The sequence below is a fragment of the Protomyctophum parallelum genome, assembly GCF_964188405.1.
Source record: "Protomyctophum parallelum genome assembly, chromosome: 14".
NCBI classification, from domain to species: Eukaryota; Metazoa; Chordata; class Actinopteri; order Myctophiformes; family Myctophidae; genus Protomyctophum; species Protomyctophum parallelum.
This window is the reverse complement of record NC_139709.1, coordinates 14,218,079-14,238,650: the sequence shown is the minus strand read 5'-3', so window position 1 is coordinate 14,238,650 and position 20,572 is coordinate 14,218,079. Positions and strand designations below refer to the sequence as shown.

Below are 20,572 nucleotides of genomic sequence, written 5' to 3'. Positions count from 1 at the left end.
AAATAGCAGATCTACAAGCTCATGGCGCAGCACCAAGTGCCGTGCTATGAGCTTGTAGATCTGCCATTTAAAAAAAATAGTGAAAATGTGGCGCAAATCTTTGAATATATATATATATATTCTTTCAGAACGAACGTTTTTGAACTCAAATATTTGCTTCTAAGGAGGTCCCTGGAACAACATATTTTCAGATGGGTGTCTGCGGGCCAAATACAGATAATTCTGGGGGTCCATGAAAAAGGTTGAGCAACAATATAGGTTAACATAGGTTTAAATATAGGTTAACATAGGTTTTTCAGAAAACCAAAACGGGTTGGATTGAAATCTCATTTGGCACCAACACTTCCTCCCTCCTCCACCAGAGGGCAGTGCTGCCCTGAGCAATGAAGCATACCGTTGAGTGTGTTATTTCTGTCAGGCAATAGGCATATCATGTTCTCTGTTTTTAGGGTTTAGGGCCTGATTTAGACTTGCTTGCTGATCTTACAAGCTCACTCCTCTTGCTGCTGCAACACTTTGTGAGTCTGTAGATCGGCTAGCCTACATTAAGGTACGCGAACAAACACCCACGTGCAACTGAGTATGACTCGGGCTTTTGATATGCATTCTCTTCCCATTTTGATGAGTCACAAAATGGTTTTACCCAGTTTGAGGCTTGTTAAAGTGCTCCCCGCAGAGAATGTGCCGAGACGGTCTCTAAGGCAGTGAGTGGTTCCCAAAGTGGTCCTTCCAGCGGTCCTTGAGGGAGTTCCAGGGGGTCCCCAGCTAAATGATAGTTTGGAACCAAATGTGCCCTTATGGGCCTGTAACTCTGAGAGTGTTGTACACTCTCAGAGTTAAATTAACATTGATTTTACAATATAAATTGGGGGTCCCAGAGATGGAAAGGCCATTATAAATGTGGGACCCTATGGCTATACAAGTGTCCATTTGGGGGTCCTTGACATGAAAAGGTTTTGGGTACCACTGGCAACAGAGCGTGCCGTGGACGGCCTCTAAAGGATTGCCCGGAACAATTTGTCATTGAGAACACTTTTCTGGGGCGCTCGATCATTAATGGGAGGATAATGTCCACCAGGCTATCATCCAAGAACATTCAAGTGTTATCTTATGTACACACTGGTGGTGGTGCGTTGCATCAGAGTGAAAGCTATTGGTTAACCTCCTCTTGCTTGACTCGACCGAGCCAAGCCCAAGTTTTATTCAAATGTGTTCTGAATCGAAGAAGATCCATGAAATGGAGCAAGTAAAACGGATGTGGGGTGCAGCAGCGCTACATTCTTGTCAATGACACATTAGCTAGTTGGATTGTGTTGGATTGGTTTGTTACTGTGCCGGGTTATTGTTTGTGTCAAAGATGTATGCCGCATGTCTCTTCAGACATGGCTTAACCCATTTTGACCCGAGTGCTAAGTTAATGTTGTTCCCTGCTTACTACTTCCAGTGAGTGTATGTGTTATGTGATGCACTGTTACTTTAAGGGAAGACCGGTGGATGCAAACCGGAGATGACCGGATGTTGTTATACAGGAGTCAGTTGTTGTGTTGGGTCTGGCGGCGTGCCGACAATAAAGTTGTGTTGCAAAACTACAGTTGTTTTATTCCAGTAACACTGAGGAAGATTCTAGAAACTGTTTTCTGAAAATGTTTCTATATCGGAACCACTAGAGGTTTGTTTTGGCCACCTACCCCGACCCCCCCCCCCCATCTGAAAACATGTTGTTCCGTTCGCTCTGAAAGAATATATATTCAAAGATTTGCGCCACATTGTCACACTTTTTAGAAATTTTCGAAAAGTATAACATACGGTAATGCTTAAAACACCATAAGCGGTTCCCGTCCAGCTGCATTTGCTGAGCCTTATCGGTCATTCAGTTATAAACGACACCCAGCAGGCTACACTTTTTTCCCCCCTCCCCACTATCTAAACAGAGTTTAGCTACCCCAATGAACAAAGTCAGGCAGGGCCCCACATGCATATCGAATGGATTGTCACCGATTTATAAAGTACACTCGTAGACTGGATCGACAAAGGTGGAGGACGGCTGTCTGCCATTAAGCTAAGCTTTAGCGTTCCATAATGATGACAATATTGGCATGTTCAGATTGAAACGATTCTTTACCCAGTGGTGCCCAAAAGGTAGATCACGATCTACCAGCAGATCACAAAGGCTTTGCAGGTAGACCACATGACATGCCCCTAAAAATATATATAATTTTAATATAAAAAACGTTTTTTGCATCTGCCGCTTGAGATGACCTGAGATGACTTGAGGTGACTTGATTGATTGACATAAAAAAGGGCCTGTCAGCTCAAACACACAATGCAATACTTTGTTGCGTACAATCATCAGTAGCATTATAAAGTCAAATACCAAACAAAATTACCCATTTCCATTTTTCCCCCTCTATTTCCCATTCCATGTGCGTTTGTCTTATATGTAGCCTATAAAAGCCCCTTCAAGTACATTGTTTAACACATTCTGACCTGAGATCAGATTCATACGAGGTTTCCGCCCGACACACACTGGTCTGATGAACCCATTCTGACCTGAGATCAGATTCTAAAAAATGTCAGTCGCTCTTCGATTTTTCAAAAATAGCAGACCTAGTGGCGCGATATGAGCTTGTAGATCTGCTATTTTTAAATAGCTAAAGCATAACATGATGCCGACACCAAAATGGGTTCCCGTTCAGAATGGGTTAACTATTTTCAGCAATTGGAAGATTATTTTTTTTGGTGGGTGTATCTTGTTGAGTTGGTCGTTTTGAAAGTACGGTAGCTCTCAAGTCAAAAAAGTGTGGGCACCCCTAAATGTACACAAGTCTTGATGTTGCCGTTTCTTCCCCACTCTCTCTCAGGACTGCTGCCTGTGTTCCCTGAGAGGTGGCGCGCTGCACAGAGCCAACAATGACAAGTAGGTACAGTAGTGCCAGTAGATGGTGCAGTCTCCACCCTTTTTTATATAATAAAATGGAGGCGCTCGGTGGGTGTGGACTGTGGTCTTCATTGCATCGTCTCTTGATCTAATCTTCCTCCTTCTCATTACTGGAGTGCTTCATTGGCACAATTGTGTAAACTTACCAGTGAAGTCCAAGCTAAAGTTGCCAGGAAGACTTTCAGACTATTTCTAAGGTTTGTCTAAAACCCACAAATGGCCCTCCATTGGCCTGTCACAATTATTATTAAATAATTGTTTAAATGGCAATTGGTTGAGATCATCTCAATAAATTTTTTGCTTAATCTTTAAAGGACCACTTTTCAGCAAAACACCACAATTTCTTTCCTACTCAGTCTGTGTCTCATAGGAGGGCTTTGGGCAGTTCGGACACCCGTCCATCAGTGACATCATCATTAGGCAGATTTTCTTTTAAACAAGATTTGTTTCAAAATATATTTAGATTTTTATTATCGTGAGAACGATGGCTTCAACTTTTGCATTGCAACTTTTCAGGAAAAGAAAGCCTGCCGTTTCTATTGGCTTGGATTCACCATCGATGATGTCACTGGTGGACGGGTTTCTGAACTGCCAACATTAGTAGGAAGAGAAGTTGAAAAGTGGTGAAGTGGTCCTTTAACAATGTTGGAAAAACTTTCAAACAACATAGCGGAGATGGCAGGATTGGCTATTTTTATTTTTACAAGAACTCTCTATCACACATTCATATACTTGTTCCAGTGCTACCGTTCACTGTCGGAACAAACCTAAAAGTGTGTTGTTTTTTCTCCTTTTACATGCTTGCTCTTACGTAGATTCACTAAGTACCCACCCACAGGGCAGAGGCCTCACTCTCCTCTTACGTAGATTCACTAAGTACCCACCCACAGGGCAGAGGCCTCACTCTCCTCTTACGTAGATTCACTACGTACCCACCCACAGGGCAGAGGCCTCACTCTCCTCTTACGTAGATTCACTACGTACCCACCCACAGGGCAGAGGCCTCACTCTCCTCTTACGTAGATTCACTACGTACCCACCCACAGGGCAGAGGCCTCACTCTCCTCTTACGTATATTTACTAAGTACCCACCCACAGGGCAGAGGCCTCACTCTCCTCTTACGTAGATTTACTAAGTACCCACCCACAGGGCAGAGGCCTCACTCTCCTCTTACGTAGATTTACTAAGTACCCACCCACAGGGCAGAGGCCTCACTCTCCTCTTACGTAGATTTACTAAGTACCCACCCACAGGGCAGAGGCCTCACTCTCCTCTTACGTAGATTTACTAAGTACCCACCCACAGGGCAGAGGCCTCACTCTCCTCTTACGTAGATTTACTAAGTACCCACCCACAGGGCAGAGGCCTCACTCTCCTCTTACGTAGATTTACTAAGTACCCACCCACAGGGCAGAGGCCTCACTCTCCTCTTACGTAGATTCACTACGTACCCACCCACAGGGCAGAGGCCTCACTCTCCTCTTACGTAGATTCACTACGTACCCACCCACAGGGCAGAGGCCTCACTCTCCTCTTACGTAGATTCACTACGTACCCACCCACAGGGCAGAGGCCTCACTCTCCTCTTACGTAGATTCACTACGTACCCACCCACAGGGCAGAGGCTTCACTCTCCTCTTACGTAGATTCACTACGTACCCACCCACAGGGCAGAGGCTTCACTCTCCTCTTACGTAGATTCACTACGTACCCACCCACAGGGCAGAGGCTTCACTCTCCTCTTACGTAGATTCACTACGTACACACCCACAGGGCAGAGGCCTCACTCTCCTCTTACGTAGATTCACTACGTACCCACCCACAGGGCAGAGGCCTCACTCTCCTCTTACGTAGATTCACTACGTACCCACCCACAGGGCAGAGGCCTCACTCTCCTCTTACGTAGATTTACTAAGTACCCACCCACAGGGCAGAGGCCTCACTCTCCTCTTACGTAGATTTACTAAGTACCCACCCACAGGGCAGAGGCCTCACTCTCCTTTACGTAGATTTACTACGTACCCACCCACAGGGCAGAGGCCTCACTCTCCTCTTACGTAGATTTACTAAGTACCCACCCACAGGGCAGAGGCCTCACTCTCCTCTTACGTAGATTCACTACGTACACACCCACAGGGCAGAGGCCTCACTCTCCTCTTACGTAGATTCACTACGTACCCACCCACAGGGCAGAGGCCTCACTCTCCTCTTACGTAGATTCACTACGTACCCACCCACAGGGCAGAGGCCTCACTCTCCTCTTACGTAGATTCACTACGTACCCACCCACAGGGCAGAGGCCTCACTCTCCTCTTACGTAGATTCACTACGTACCCACCCACAGGGCAGAGGCCTCACTCTCCTCTTACGTAGATTCACTAAGTACCCACCCACAGGGCAGAGGCCTCACTCTCCTCTTACGTAGATTCACTACGTACCCACCCACAGGGCAGAGGCCTCACTCTCCTCTTACGTAGATTCACTACGTACCCACCCACAGGGCAGAGGCTTCACTCTCCTCTTACGTAGATTCACTACGTACCCACCCACAGGGCAGAGGCCTCACTCTCCTCTTACGTAGATTCACTACGTACCCACCCACAGGGCAGAGGCTTCACTCTCCTCGCTGCGTGTGCGGTGAAATACGCTGAAACGAATGTCAGTCCAAAAATGACAGGAAATGCCGCTATAAGTAAGCCACCAGTCTCGAGCTAATGGCGTAGTCATAAACTTTGCAGTGACCCATTGGTCTATCCACGGTCGAGTTTCCCCAAATGCCGTTTGTTTTTTTTGTGTTCTTTTTTAAAAAAAATGCTGTTTGATATCCAGATCATCCTGTGTTCTCCAATGTAAAGGCAGTGAACTATTGACATTTTACAGCATTTGTTCAGGGGCAAAGGTTGAAGGAAAATCAAAGAAGCTTGAGTGAATTCTGAGACATTTCTGTGCCAATAGTTTTGAGGTTGAGGTTTTGATCTTCAAGTTGGATCAGCAATTGTTTTTGCAGACTAAACAACTGAGCCGGTTTTTTAAAAACCTAATGTCCTTGGAACGTTTGTGTTTCCTGTGGTGTGTGTGTAGGTGGGTCCACGTGCTGTGTGCCATCACCATACTGGAGGCTCGCTTCGTCGACATCACCGACCGCACTCCAATCGACCTCAGCGCCATCCCTCTGTCCAGGTTCAGACTGGTAAGATAAGACATCCATCAGGATGTTGTTTTTATGGCATGCAGGTCAGGGAGGTAGGTCAGGCATTTCTTAACCCAATTAGACCCCAGGAAGATTCTACAAATGTCTTATAAATCCTGACCAGTTTTCTGAAAAACCCATCTTTCTATATCGGCGATTCTCAAACTTTTTCATGTCAAGGACCCCCAGAATTATCTGTATTTGGCCGCCGACCACCATATATATATATATATATATATATATATATTCAAAGATTTGCACCACATTTTCACAATTTTTCAAAAATAGCAGACCTACAAGCTCGTAGCACGGCACTCGGACGGGACCGCCTATTGGTGTTGTGCAAGCTGGTGCCGCGCTACGAGCTTGTAAATCTGCTATTTTTTGAAAAGTCGTGAAAATGTGGCACAAATATATATATATATTCTTTCAGAGAGCCTTTCACTGGGGGGTGTTAGTTCAAACGGTAGGAGTAGGACGGAAGGTAGTACTTCCTGCCAGTTGGGGCTCCTCTCTAGCAGATGAGCCACATTTGGTACAGTTGCAACACAGAAATGTGTGGCGAGTATTCATTGGCATAACGGCTAATTTGGGTATCTAAAAAGGTGACTTGGTATCGGATTGTTTTAACACATTTTGTGCCCAAACTCCCAAAGCGTCCACAGGGGTCCTAGGAATTACCGCATGTAGTGCCCAGGACGTCTGTGGACGTCTTGTTTTTTATTTTATTTTTTATTATGTCAAAAAGTGGGTCTAAAAGTGGGCACCCTGGGTCGCCATTTTGAAAGAATGAATGGGCACATAATGTGTTGACATGCGTTCATCATGATGACTTTATTTGTGCCCGACTCTGTAGCCATCTTCTTTCATCAAGCCTTAATTTCACTAGCGATGATGAATCGTGCTTAGTGTGTGTGTGTGTGTGTGTGTGTGTGTGTGGCGCCTGTTAGTAGTTGTCCATGCTGGGTTTTTGCTTCCCATTTCAGCTCACACCACTTCCATTGTAAGTGTTGCATAGCCCCAAAGCACAGGGTAGCACTATAACCGTACACTAACAATTTAGAGTTTCTATTTCTACACGGTTGCAGACACATATATCACCCACACGTCGTCATATGCATGTTCCCTACAAAGGTTTTTACTGTATTCACTAGCACAGCTTATTTTCCCATCTCCTCACATAATGAGTCAGGAGGCTATATTAAGACTTCACAGTCACTCTCCGGTTCGACCTTGTCGCCATTGTTCTAGACGTGGAGCTCTTGATCTCGTGTTTTTCCTGAATGAATCGTTTAAAATGGGATATGATTTAGGAAATTGCGCCACCGTTGAAAGCAACTTGTGTTGCTCAATCACCTTCTCACCTCCTTGGTTCTTAATTCCCATGACATTTTAAAAGTTCCATCTTTGTGTAAGTCCATAAAAATCTAATTTTACTCAACTTCCTTTGAACAAAAACGGGATGACGTGTCGAGTCCTGCATGAATAAAAAAATAATAATCTTGATTTCATTCACCTGGGCTGATTCCCATCGTTGCACGTTCCTCCAACACAGCTGGTTTTGATTACAGATTGATTAACTACTCCGTTTTTAACCCATTCTGACCTGAGATCAGATTCATACGAGGTTTCCGCCGGACAAACACTGGGTCTGATGAACCCATTCTGACCTGAGATCAGATTCTAAAAATGTCAGTTGCTCTTAGATTTTTCAAAAATAGCAGACCTACAAGCTCGTATCGCGCCACTCGGTGGCGCGATATGAGCTTGTAGATCTGCTATTTTTCAATAGCTAAAAGCATAACATGATGCCGACACCAAAATGGGTGCCCGGTCAGAATGGGTTAATCTCATTCATGATGACATCCAGACAGTGTACTGTATGTGTACTCATTTTAAACTTAATCATCACGCTAAAATATGTATTTGGAAAAATAAAGAAAACAAAACGTTAGAAATAAGCCACGAAGCTTTGCTGCCCGTCTCTCTGTGACATGTAAGCAAACAAACAACTGGACGGAATAACGAGCTCCTTCCACGCGCTACGTCCAGCCGGGGAAATTGGCAGAGGAAGTGTAGCGCCCAGGATTACATTAGATAATTGTCACTGGGTGAAAAAAATGGGTTACAAAATCGTGGGGTAAAAATGATAACAGATAAAAAGAAAAACACACATGCATGTAGCGGAGCTACTACGTCCCATACCCTGAAGGGATGCGACGTTCTGATTTGGTTAAAAAAAAAACACACTGCTTTCCGTTTCGGAGTGAAATAAAATGTGCCAAAAAGCCATTGCACCCCGTCTTTAACAACCTGTCGCATTCTGCCATCATTCCTCGCACAACCAACCAACCTCCACGCTTCTTTTTGTTTCCCTTCCCTTGACCCTTTCTCTCCTCTCCTCTCCTCTTTGTTTGTCTTCCTCCTCTCCTCTGGTAGAAGTGTTCGTACTGCAGGAAGCGCATGACGAGAGAGGTGACGGGCTGCTGCGTCCAGTGCTCCCACGGCCGCTGCTCCACGGCCTTCCACCCCACCTGCGCCCAGGCGGCGGGCGTCCTCATGTACCCCGACGACTGGCCCTTCATCGTCTTCATCACCTGCCACAGACACAAAACACAAGCCATACCCGAGGTACTGCTACCAGTGTTGTTTTCGTTGACTAAAACTAAGACGAAAAATGTTCGTCGACTACCTATTTTCACTGACAAAAACAACTGGAAACTAAATGAACTAAAGGGACTAGTGGACGAGAGATCCAGTATAAGTCATTTTACATTTGTTTGCATGCTGAAAATATAGATCGGCTATTTTCAGCAAGTGTAAAAACACTCATTACGACGGCATCAAGACCCGCCAAAATACATTTTAGTCGACTAAATCAACTGTAGATTTAGTCGACTAAAATCTTATGACATTTAGTCGACTAAAACTAGACTAACACTAAGTTTCAGTCCAAAGACTATGACTAAACTAAAATAGAAATTTGCTGCCAAAAACTGCTACTCACTATTTCTCTTTTCAAAAACCTGGTATACCATCTGCAATTATATTATGCCAGACGGTTCTCAACCTTTTTCAGGCCGGGACCTCCCCAAAAAATAATCACGGCGTTGTGTGAGCTTGTAGATCGGCTATTTTCACTTTTTGTTGACAATTTGACCAATATTCACCATTTATTATAGTATAGTTTGTTTATTACTTTTGATGCAGTTAGGTTTTTATTCTATCCTTTTTTTGGGGGGATTTATTAAAAAGGTCTTAACTCTATCTCTACCGCTAGCTGTTAAAATCCCAGCTCCACGGGCCAGCACACACGCTCGCTTTAAGAAGACGGTGTTTGCCCCCCCCCCCCACACACACACTGTCGTTACACACACACACACACACCACCGCAGCATTGGAACACGCACACACTCCTTGACCTCTCGTTAGAAGCGTTTACATGGCACCAGCGTCGCGGTACAAATGCACAAATGAAATCCGAAATGAAAATCCACCAAGGACAGCGATCTCGGAATCTGAGTTATGACTGTTTGAAAATCCTCTCTTCCACTGCTGTGCACTGTGAATATATTTGCACAATCCCATAGTTGGAACGGTGGGGTGTTGCTATGGGACCAATGTTAAAGGCTTCCGTAGGCATCAACCAATATATTGACGTACGTATATTTACGTACCTGGGGAAAAATAGAGTTAAAAGTCCTTAGACCCCCCTGAAAGAATTGAAATGGAAACCAATGATGAAGAATATTGAAGTTGGTCTAATCTTGAGTGTTTGAGTCCCAAAGACACTTCCTCAAATGTCAAACGGAGTTGACTGTTTTAGGTTACTGTTCCCCAGGCCCAGAATACTACTGGAAATGCCATTACTAATATAACCCATACCTGTGTTCACTTCATATTATTTCCCATCGTAACTCGAAGCCAATTATGTGTAACACGTAAGTTGTAAAGTGTATTATTATACCACCAAGGTGTAAATATTTTTTTAGTGTCATTTGAATTTCCAACCTTTATTTATGCTCAAAAGACACTGAGGCTACCCTCATGTACAGTGATAGTGTGATACAGTGATGTTCAGTGAACAATGTTAAATGGAAGCAGAATTATGTTATATAATTAATGTTATATTATATAACAACTCTGGACATGTTTCAGAATGACTACCCCCCCTCCCACTTTCTGCCATTCTGACATACATTTGCCATAAAATGGATAGCTGTTGGGTAAGAGCAAATTCTAACCGTAGTTAGTAATACAGGCATAAGCAAATGATAATTGCCATTTTTGGAATTTAATAGATTTAAGGATTTCCTAAATCAAAGGTGTAGTGAAATGAAAAATACGTTTTCACACTTTTAGAGCATATCCATCATTGGATGCAAAGAAAAAGGGGAAAATTCACATTTTTTATATATTTTTTTATATCGAAAGTCCATAAAATAAAAATGTAATTTCTTCCTTAAAAGGAAAACGTGCTGCGTGATGACGTGTAGAGATACACATCAATTTGCTGTTCCATGATAGCAAAATAGGGTTTTTCCTAGCTCTGCCATTTAGGATAAGATCGAACGTATACACTTTTTAGACCCCTGGGTCTCTTATTTCCAAGGTAATCCTCTAATCCTTTTTGCAAGATGATGGACAACGATGATCTTTTCTGCCACAGTGGTCTTAAGCAAGCAAGTGCTGGGTCCAATTAGCCATGCAGAGATCCCATGTCTACTCCGTTGCCTATCTTGGACCCTGGCCATTGATTTAGTCAGTATACCAGACAAGAACGGTAAAGGCTGCAAAGCTATTTAGCTCCAATGCGCTGCAGGGGTTCTCTTGATTTTTGTGCATGTTCGTGCTGCTTTAATTCACTAATTGGCGGAGACGGAAAACAGTTTGTTGGCATTGGGAGACACGCAAAAGACAACTGATGTACTTCTGTAAATGTCAGTGAATGTTCCCTTTTGCACTGAGATTGCTTGTAATGCTGCAGCTGTGATGTTTACTTTCATGTTTTGTTTTCATTGCTAGAGAAATTGCTGCACGGTCTTTGTAGAGTTGATACTATAAATTGCTGAAGAATTAAAAAACAAGTACAGTTAACGACCCATTTTGACCGGAGGATGATTCAATAAAAAAGGCTTCTAAATCCTGTCAGTTTTCTGAAAAATGTTTCTAGGTCGGTGGTTCACAACCCTTCCATGTCAAAGACCGGCAGAATTATCTGTATTTGGCCGTTGACCCCCATCTGAAAATATGTTGTTTCAGGGACCCCAGAAGCAAAGATTTGAGCTAAAAAGGTTAGCTCTGAAAGAATATATATTCAAAGATTTGCGCCACATTTTCACGCTTTTTCGCCACGCTACGAGCTTGTAGATCTGCTATTTTTCAATAGCTAAAGCATAACACAATGCTTGAAACACCAAGAGGGGTTCCCGTCCTGAATAGGTTAAGTTGCCTTCCTCTGGGTCAATCAGTCAATCTGACCAAATACAATATTATTTATCTTTTAATGATTCTCGGTGATATAACAACATATTTTCAGATGGTTGGTCGGAGGCCAATTTTCATATATTGTTGGGGGTCCTTGATGTGAAATAGTTTGACTGACACAGAAACATGGGTTTTTCAGAAAACATTTGTAGAATCGTTCCCAGGTCAAAATGGGATAACAGAAATAGAAGTAGAGATAGATTCAGGCATTGTAGACGTACTCCTAGGCAGGCAAAGCACTAGCTGATTTATTTTTATTTTTAGCAGAAATACCTGCAATGATTTCTTGGCCAGCAATGGGTTTAAAGTTATTCCTTGGGTGTATGTTGGGACTTGTCTGAGTCTGCGCAAAAATAATGCCCACTGGAATGATTTCAACACACATTTCTTGTTCATAACCTTAGCTTTAGGTAAGGTTGGCATTCGTCGATGGTACAGTAGGGGTCTAATGATATAGTAACGGCACCGAAAAAGAGATTTTTAACCCATTTAGACCTGAGCTCGATTCCACAACATGTCTAATAAATCATGACAATTTTCTGAAAAATCTATGTTTCTATGTCAGTGGTGCTCAAAATATTTCATGTCAACTCAAGGACCCCAAAAATGTTGTATAATTGGCTGCGGACCCCCCCATCTGAAAATATGATGTTCCAGGGACCCCCTCCAGAAGCAATATGAAAGAATATATATTCAAAGATTTGCACCACATTTTCAAGATTTTTCAAAAATAGCAGACCATACAAGCTGGGAGCGCGGCACTCGGTGCCGCTCTATGAGCTTGTAGATCTGCTATTTTTCAATATTCTTAAAACACCAAAAGGGGTTCCCACCGCCCAAAATGGGTTAATTTCAAGAATCGGAAGTATTAAATGTAAACAGCAACATTGACTTTGTATCGTATCGTTTTGCAAAGCAAATAATCGATTGTATCAATAGCCATTGTTTTTTGCCATTTAGCCATTTTTAGCCAAGAAAACAGAACGGGGGGTTTCATTACTTTTCCTCTCAATATCGCTACACTTAGTTCATCGATAAATGTCCTCTCTCTCTCACTGGTGACCGGTTCAGTGTTATTAACACCTGGGGTTATTTAATCCATTCAATCTTAACACATGATCTTTGCTTAGAATAAGACGTTATGATTTAGAATAGATCAAGAGTTATTAAACAACCACTTTTCAACCTATCTTCATATAATAGGTCCTCACTAATAATCATGATAAAATGGCACGACTTTTTTCTACTCAGTCTGTGTCTCATAGGAGGGCTGTGTGCAGTTTAGAAACCGTCTTCCAATGACATCATTAGGCAGATTTCTTTTTTTTTAAGATGTGTTTTTTTAATATTTATATTTTCATTATCGTGAGAACGATGGCTTCCATTTTCGCATTGCAACTTTTCAGGACTAGAAAGCCTGCAGTTTTTATTAGCTTGTATTCCCCATCGATGATGTCACTGGAAGACGGTTTCTGAACTGCCCACAGCCCTCCTACGAGACACAGACCGAGTAGAAAAAAATTGCGCCATTTTTTTCATGATTATTCGTGAGGATCTATTATATGAAAATAGGTTGAAAAGTGGTGAAGTGGTCCTTTAACGTTTTAAGATTTTCAGTCTTGTCGGCTAAACGGTGGGGGGAACATTTTCGATGACGTCCCACTGTTGCGCGACATCGAGTGGCGCACAACAGGCGCTCCCACAGGGCTGTGGAGCGATGCGGATCGGGTTTTGATATCGATAACCTTTCTTTAATCAATCTTCGTCCTGGGTGTTACTAATTGAATAGCCTGGAACTCACCTATGCTTTTTATGGCATAGGCAGCTCCCGGCAGGATCCGCCGGGAGAAACTATGCGCAGCTGCGCGACATGAGACTAATTACTTAGAGCATGGGTTTTCAACAGGTGGTCCGTGGACCACTGGTGGTCCATGGAGGTATTGCATGTGGTCCCTGACCATGCATTTAGTAATGTAGGATTTGTTAATTTGTTTTAAATGTTCTTTCCACTAGTTGAGAAACCGTGAACTGAATGACCTGGTGACCTATGATGAGTCCATCCATGTAGTCATTTACTGACAAGTTGGAGTTCAAGAAATTCAACAGAAAAAGGGAGTTAGAATCTCAAGAAGGGGGAAGGAAGTGCTTGTCTGGTTGAGTCATTATAATTAGGACATTTTACCAGTAGTAGTCAACGGTTGAGAAACAGTGGGATGTATACACATGGGATGCATAGCAAGTGTTAACTTACAAAAGCACTAATCTTAGCCCATATCCCCACCCAACACAATAGTGGTCCCCAGGTTGATATAAGTCAGGGTGGTGGTCCCTGGTTCACAATCAGTTGAAAATCCCTGACTTAGAGTGACAGAGAGAGAGAGGAGCGTGTGTGTGTACATGTGTGCGTGTGTATGTCAATTTTACAAAGGCGCAGACGATCAGAAATCAGCAGAGAGTGAGCAATGTTTGCGCTACTCTATGCCGAATTGAAGTGGACTCGGACCCAGACTTTTTTTTCCACCCTGGAAATAAAAACGTCTGGGTTTCCGAGGCTACTAATTGAAAGGACGGTGAACTTCGTCCTGATGAGCTTTTTGTTTTGGTTTTACTCCAGCGTGACAGAGCGTCCATGGAGCTGAAGCTGGCCCTGGGCCAAAAGGTGATCTGTAAATACAAGAATGGCCGCTACTACCACAGTGACATCACAGCGCTGACCATGCAGACCTTCTACGAGGTGGGGTTCGACGACGGCTCCTACAGTGACAACCTGCTCCCGGAAGACATTCAGGTGGGCTTTGCCTTGCAAACGCTTCTAAGCAAATCGTTTTCCATCTTATTGCAATGCAGGACAGGAACCCCCTTTTGGTGGTTTTTAAGCATTATGTTCTATTTTCACTTTTTTATTTTTCATTCATGCTTTCTTTAGGAGGCCAAACATGACAAACACTCTTAGGTTTTCCAATTTTGTAAAAATGTGTAGAATAAATATTAAGTTTCAACACATAATTATGTCAACTGAAATTCATAGTCATAGCATGCGACACACTCTGCGTCGTGCCAGCCAGGTGTCTATTATAAACAAACCGGTGGGTGTGTGAGGCTGCTGCCTGCTACGCTACTATTATAATGGGTTCTACACGGAGGAAAAGAAAGATAGCCGACGAAAACAGGAGGATTTAACAGTTCGTGGACTTCAAACTCCACCACTGCTGCTAATTTCATTGCAACCTAGGAGATAATAAAGCTTGGCAAGCTGCATTATAATGTGTAAAAAGAATTGCGGCTCCAGATAGATTTTGAATACATTTTTGGCCGAAAATGGCTCTTTCAACATCTTGGGTTGCCGACCCCTGTTCTATATAGTATTCATCTGTATACTGGCTGTTTTGTTTTTTTTTACCCCTGTTCTATATAGTATTCATCTGTATACTGGCTGGTTGTTTTTCTTTGCAGAATCGCGACTGTGTTCGGCTCGGCCCTCCGGCCGCCGCTGACGTGGTCCAGGTGCGCTGGACGGACGGCCTGATATACGGGGGCAAGTTTGTAGCGGCTCACTCCATTCCAATGTTTCAGGTAATGTGACCTTCCCCTCCACCAACACACCAGGGTTGTTTTCCACCCATTCTGACCTGAGATCAGTTTCTAAAAAAATTCTTCTACATCCTGACAGTTTTCTGAAAAAGCTTATGTTTCTATTGTCGTTCGTTCTTCGATTTTTCTAAAAATAGCAGACCTACAAGCTCGTGAGCTTGTAGATCTGCTATTTTTCAATAGCTAATCAGACCGATTGATTAATCGGTTTATCTTTACTGATAAACAAGCCCAAAGTAACAGCTTGGAACAGATCTACAAGCTCACAATATTAAATATAAAGGTATTAAAGTTAAATGTGACTTGCCTAAGGATGCAGTGCAGACACCCTGTTACATGTATTTTTCAGAATCGACAAAATTATTATAATTTAATACAGAATGAGATCATATCAACATTGGTAATATCGGTTATCGGCCATAACAGCAATTAATTATATCGGATATTGATATCGGCCAAAATGTCTCATCGGCACATCCCTAATAAAAACTAAAATGACTAGGAAGGGACTAGTGGACAAGAGATCCAGTACAAGTCATTTTACACTTCGTTTGCATGCTGAAAATAGCAGATCTGCTAGTGAAAAAAAGCAGTCATTACGACGGCATCAAGGCCCGCCTAAACACATTTTATTTGACTAAATCAACTGTAGATTTAGTCAACTAAAATCTTATGACATTTAGTCGAGTAAAACTAGATGAACACTAAAACATTCCGGGTGACCAAAATGTGACTAAATGAAAACTATTGAATTGTCTAATGACTTAAAAACTAAAATCAATTGCTGCCAAAAACAACACAACACACACACACACACACACACCACACAGACCGAAAGAAAAAGAGGAAACGGAAAGTGCGTAGTCAGAAACATTTCCTCTTTATCTCCTCATCTATGCTAAGGTTTGGTCGTGTACGTTCTTTATCAGGTGGAGTTTGAGGACGGATCAGCAATCTCGGTGAAGAGAGAAGATATCTACACTCTGCAGGAGGACCTGCCCAAACGAGTCAAGTCACGAATGGTAGAGTTCAGAAGCAAACCGCACTCTGATATCATATCAGCATTTTGCAATATGTTAAATTCTCCCATTGCTAAGCCAGAGACTGCCTGGTTAACATTATTTTATCAGTATTGTCTCAAAAGAGATTGGCTGCTATACAAGTCTTATCAGCTGTGTTTTCCAGCATAACTTATAACTAAAAATAAATGCCCCTTTAGAGCCCATTTATACTTCCAGGCTCCAGTTTTCCTCAATTTGAGTGGAATCAACGGAAATGATTTTACTGCATATTCTGGATAATTTTGTTTTAAATTATGACAATATGATCCAAAACATGCAATGACCTTATTGATACCCGGTACTCAATAAAATGTGTTATCGAGTTTCTTCGGGGTAACTTATTTCGAGCTCCAACCCTAGAGAGCATAGGCAAAAATGTATCGAAGCCCAAGCAGTCGGCACACTTAACTCGTGTGTGTGTGTGTGTGTGTGTCTGTGTCTGCTTCCTCAGTCTGTGGCATCGAACATGCGCTTCGAGCTCTTCAGCCAGAAGGACGTGAAGCAGAGCTCGAAGCGGCAACGCGTCATCAACTCCAAATACAGAGAGGACTTCATTGAGCCCATCATCTACAGAACCATCATGGAGTAATGGCTGTTCCTCCCTCCCTCCCTCCCTGGAACCTTCCGGAAACCAAGAGGAACGAAGGCCCTTCCTTCGCCCGGCGGCTTTCATACTAGCCTAGTAGCCAAAAAGTGAACCCCGGACATGTTGAGTACACCAACGTATTTATGTTCTAAAGGTTTAGTATGGGTCCCCAGGCATGTAGAAACTGCCGGATGCTAACTTGCATTATGTTGAGCAATTTTCATAATTGGCATAATATGGGACCATACCATTAACAACCTAATAGAAGGCAAAATATTCATCATGCTTTATCTAGCATGCGATGTGTCAAACTAGGGGGTTTTCATGATGCTAAATCCATTCCAAGCATTAGTTTTGCAAAAAAGAAACACTCATTGGGCTTAAAATGGCCCACTTGCCCAAATGTGCTGACATCATCAATTTGTGATGACGGCATTGGCCGTTTTTAGCCCAATGAGTGTTTTTGTTTTTGCAAAACTAATGCTTGGAATGGATTCGGCCTCATGAAAACCCCCTAGTTTGATGTCACGTGCTAGATAAAGCATGATGACATTTTGAATATTTTGCCTTCTATAGGTTGTTAATGGTATGGTCACATATTATGCCAATTATGAAAATTGCTCAACATAATGCAAGTTAGCATCCGGCAGTTTCTACATGCTGGGGACCCATACTAAACATTTCTAACATATTTCTCCACATGTCCGGGTTCACAATGGGGCTCTATGGGCTGGCTACTAGACTATACCTCCTTGGGCTTTATTATAAAACCACGGCTGGGACTTTGAACTGACTTTAGTCTGCGTTTAATTAATTGCACCAAATGAACCCTTCTCTTTCTCCTATACTGTTATCCTATACCCAACCTCCCCTCCCACTCAGCTGGGACGGAAGAACCCTGCTAGTTGGGGCAAGAGGGTTTAAGTTTAGTTTAGTTGTTTTTTGTTTGTTTGTTGGTTTTTTTTGCCACTTTATTCAATGTCCAGTTGATGTCATGCAGATAATTATGATCCAAACCGCGTTGATTCGTTGGCATACAAACCGTGTTAACCTACCAATACCTTTAGAAAGTGTAGTGTTCAGTAAGCTATCCAATCAGAATCCCATGTTTTTTTTTTCTAGGTATCTGCTCCAATCATCATGAGGCTAGTATGAACGGGTGTATGTATGGGGAAATCCTACTGGTGGTGGGGGAAAAAAACGATATTGCAATATTGGTATCAAAATTGGTCGATTATTAGCCATATATTTCAATATTCAATTAAATCCAACAAGAATCATGAACAGAACACATTAAGATCTTAATCTACGTGAACCCTAGAATCCCTGTTCTGGGGGCAAACAATCTGCAAGCGCTCAGACCGTAAACATTATGAACTTGTAGATCGGCTATTTTCTGCATATGGTGTGGGGGGGGGGAGCCCTGGGAAACCCTGGTCAACTAAGTTTATAGGGTTTAAGAGGCTAATAAAATCATTTTTTGTACGTTTAAACTTGATACTTTGCAGTAATCCCCTCATTGTATTTTCCCCTCGCGTTCTCTTCCCAACATGCAGGATTGTCGATGTGCATCTACTGTGAAGATATGAGTAAAGTAGGACTAGGTTTAGAAGCCACAGCCTTAAAAGGGTCAAGCTTATTTGTTCCGTTTTACTTTTCTCTTAATTTATATCGGCTGTGTTGATTTCTTTTTTTTTTTTTTTAGATCACAGCTATTTATATAATTGCTTCGCTGTGCTTTAACAATCTTCGGAGAAAAAACCCCCCAGATGTATATTTATATTTGTTATATGGATGGGTTTTTCAATGATTGTGTTGGAAGTACAGTAGCAGGTTGGCACTTGGAAGAGGGTAGGTAGTGTGTTCATGTCAAGTGTCTCCGCATAAAGTGCTCTTCCAGTGAGCGTCTCTTAATCATCGTCTTGAATCAAAGCACTCGATGGATTACGACAGATCAGTGACATCACCTGGCAAAGTGGCCCCAACAGCAGATGACCAAGTTTCTCTAGAACTTCGCCAGTAAATATCAGGCTTCACACACACACCTGGTTATTATGGGTTTGGTTAATAGTTTTAAGTCCTATTAAGTACTTTACTGAGCATATGCAAGAAAATATTTTGTTTTGGGGTTTTGTTCGATGATGGCTGACTGACCCTTGAAATAGTTCTACTGAGTTTACAGTTAATTAACTTAATTAAGTAACTTTGGGGGAGGGGTGTTGGAACGGTTTCTCTTCTCACTCTGCGTAGCTCCGTCTGTATTGTGTGTGACTCAAAGGTGACATTTGACATAGCGTGAAACATGTGTCCCAGGATGGTACTACACAGACAGCAGAAACGTCTCTAGCCAACGCTAGTCAAAACGGTTTGGTCTCCATGGCAACTGTTGTGCTTGTCCCAATTAAGTGCTTGGGGTCTGGATGTGTGTTCATATACAGCCTGAGACCAGCATTGTTTCTGTACACTCTTTGTAATAAGAAAGACTGCTATCAACTCCTTAAAGTAAAGATTTGCCACAATAACTACCTGCTTTTTGCTTTTCACTTCTATCAATTCAAGTGTTGCGCCTGTGAGCACAGACCTCTTGCCAGACCTCTTGTTGTGTTTAGGCATGTCAAGAACATGCCAGTATACTCTGTGGTCGTGCAAAGTACCCCGCCATGTAACGCAGTGATTTGGTAATCGGATGAAAGGTTAAGGTAAGTAGCGTTTGGCAGCAAAAGGGGAAATTGTTCTTGCTCAGTGACCATTGACAGATTAGTTTAAACCCCTAAAGGATCAGTGTTGGTGAGATTAAGACTATATTCCATCAATGCCATTCCAGTGTTGCTGGATTATCTGAACTGTGAACCCTTTTCTGCCAACCGATAGATCCTGTTGTTTGCATCTGATGACTTCTCTCTCTCTCCGAGCCTAAGGGCCTGCAGATGTTGCTTATGTTGGGTGAGGTGTGCAGAATAACACCCGTGGAATGTTGTTGGAGAGAGATGGCCTCTGGGCGCTCAAGGTATTGTTATGTACTACTGATTCCTGTTGCATGTGTTTTGAATGTAGGTGTGGTGGTGGTAGATGTTTTGATCAGGTCACTGGGTTTGTTGAAGGGAATTCAGCTGTATCACACGCACGCACGCACTGCTGCAGTTCAGTGCTCAAACTGGCGTAACTTTATGTGAAACATTGTTGAAGCCCTTGCAGTTAAACATCCACTGAAGCCACCAGTAATAATCATTCACAAGCAGTTTGCCGAGGCCTCCAGTAAAGCAAGACCATACAGAACTGCGCTCATACACTGCAGCTGGTAAGGCTGTGTTGTCTTTTAAGATAATGACTACATGATTTATCAACATGGGCCCAGGCAACTGCCTAATGTTCCCACCCTTGTGTATTCACCTTTTTCATGATGGCCCCTAGTGCATTGCGTTTGTGTGTGCATAAGTTCCTCTTTCTCTTGCCAGTTTTGAAAGGGAAACAAGTGGCCAGGTCTATGAAAACGACCACAAATTAAAATAGCTGATCTCTACAAGCTCACAGCAACACATTGTGAGGTTGTACATCTGTTATTTAAAAACACATTGAGAATAAATCGAAATATTTTGAATATCTTTTAAACCTTTTAATAGAAAAGGCAAAGATATCTTCAGATGGATGTCCGTGGATAATTACATATTTAATCTGGGGTTCCTTGATGTGAAGAAATGTGGAAGCAAGCCCAAATAAG

The 20,572-nt window shown here is 42.6% G+C and overlaps 1 protein-coding gene across 3 annotated transcripts in view; it reads left to right on the top strand.

The window, feature by feature from the left end:
- Positions 1-19,363, top strand: part of kdm4ab (lysine (K)-specific demethylase 4A-b) — a 44,010-nt gene extending 24,647 nt beyond the window's left edge. For 2 of the 3 annotated variants that reach the window (XM_083782381.1, XM_083782380.1), the window contains 7 exons: positions 2,862-2,917; positions 6,021-6,129; positions 8,569-8,760; positions 14,231-14,404; positions 15,070-15,189; positions 16,137-16,229; positions 16,720-19,363. In XM_083782381.1, the coding sequence (XP_083638507.1) occupies positions 2,862-2,917; positions 6,021-6,129; positions 8,569-8,760; positions 14,231-14,404; positions 15,070-15,189; positions 16,137-16,229; positions 16,720-16,857 (882 nt within the window). In that variant the 3' untranslated portion in view covers positions 16,858-19,363. The remainder of the gene's footprint in view (positions 1-2,861; positions 2,918-6,020; positions 6,130-8,568; positions 8,761-14,230; positions 14,405-15,069; positions 15,190-16,136; positions 16,230-16,719) is intronic. The other variant, XR_014570286.1, reaches the window with a different exon arrangement.
- Positions 19,364-20,572: the final 1,209 nt, after the last annotated feature.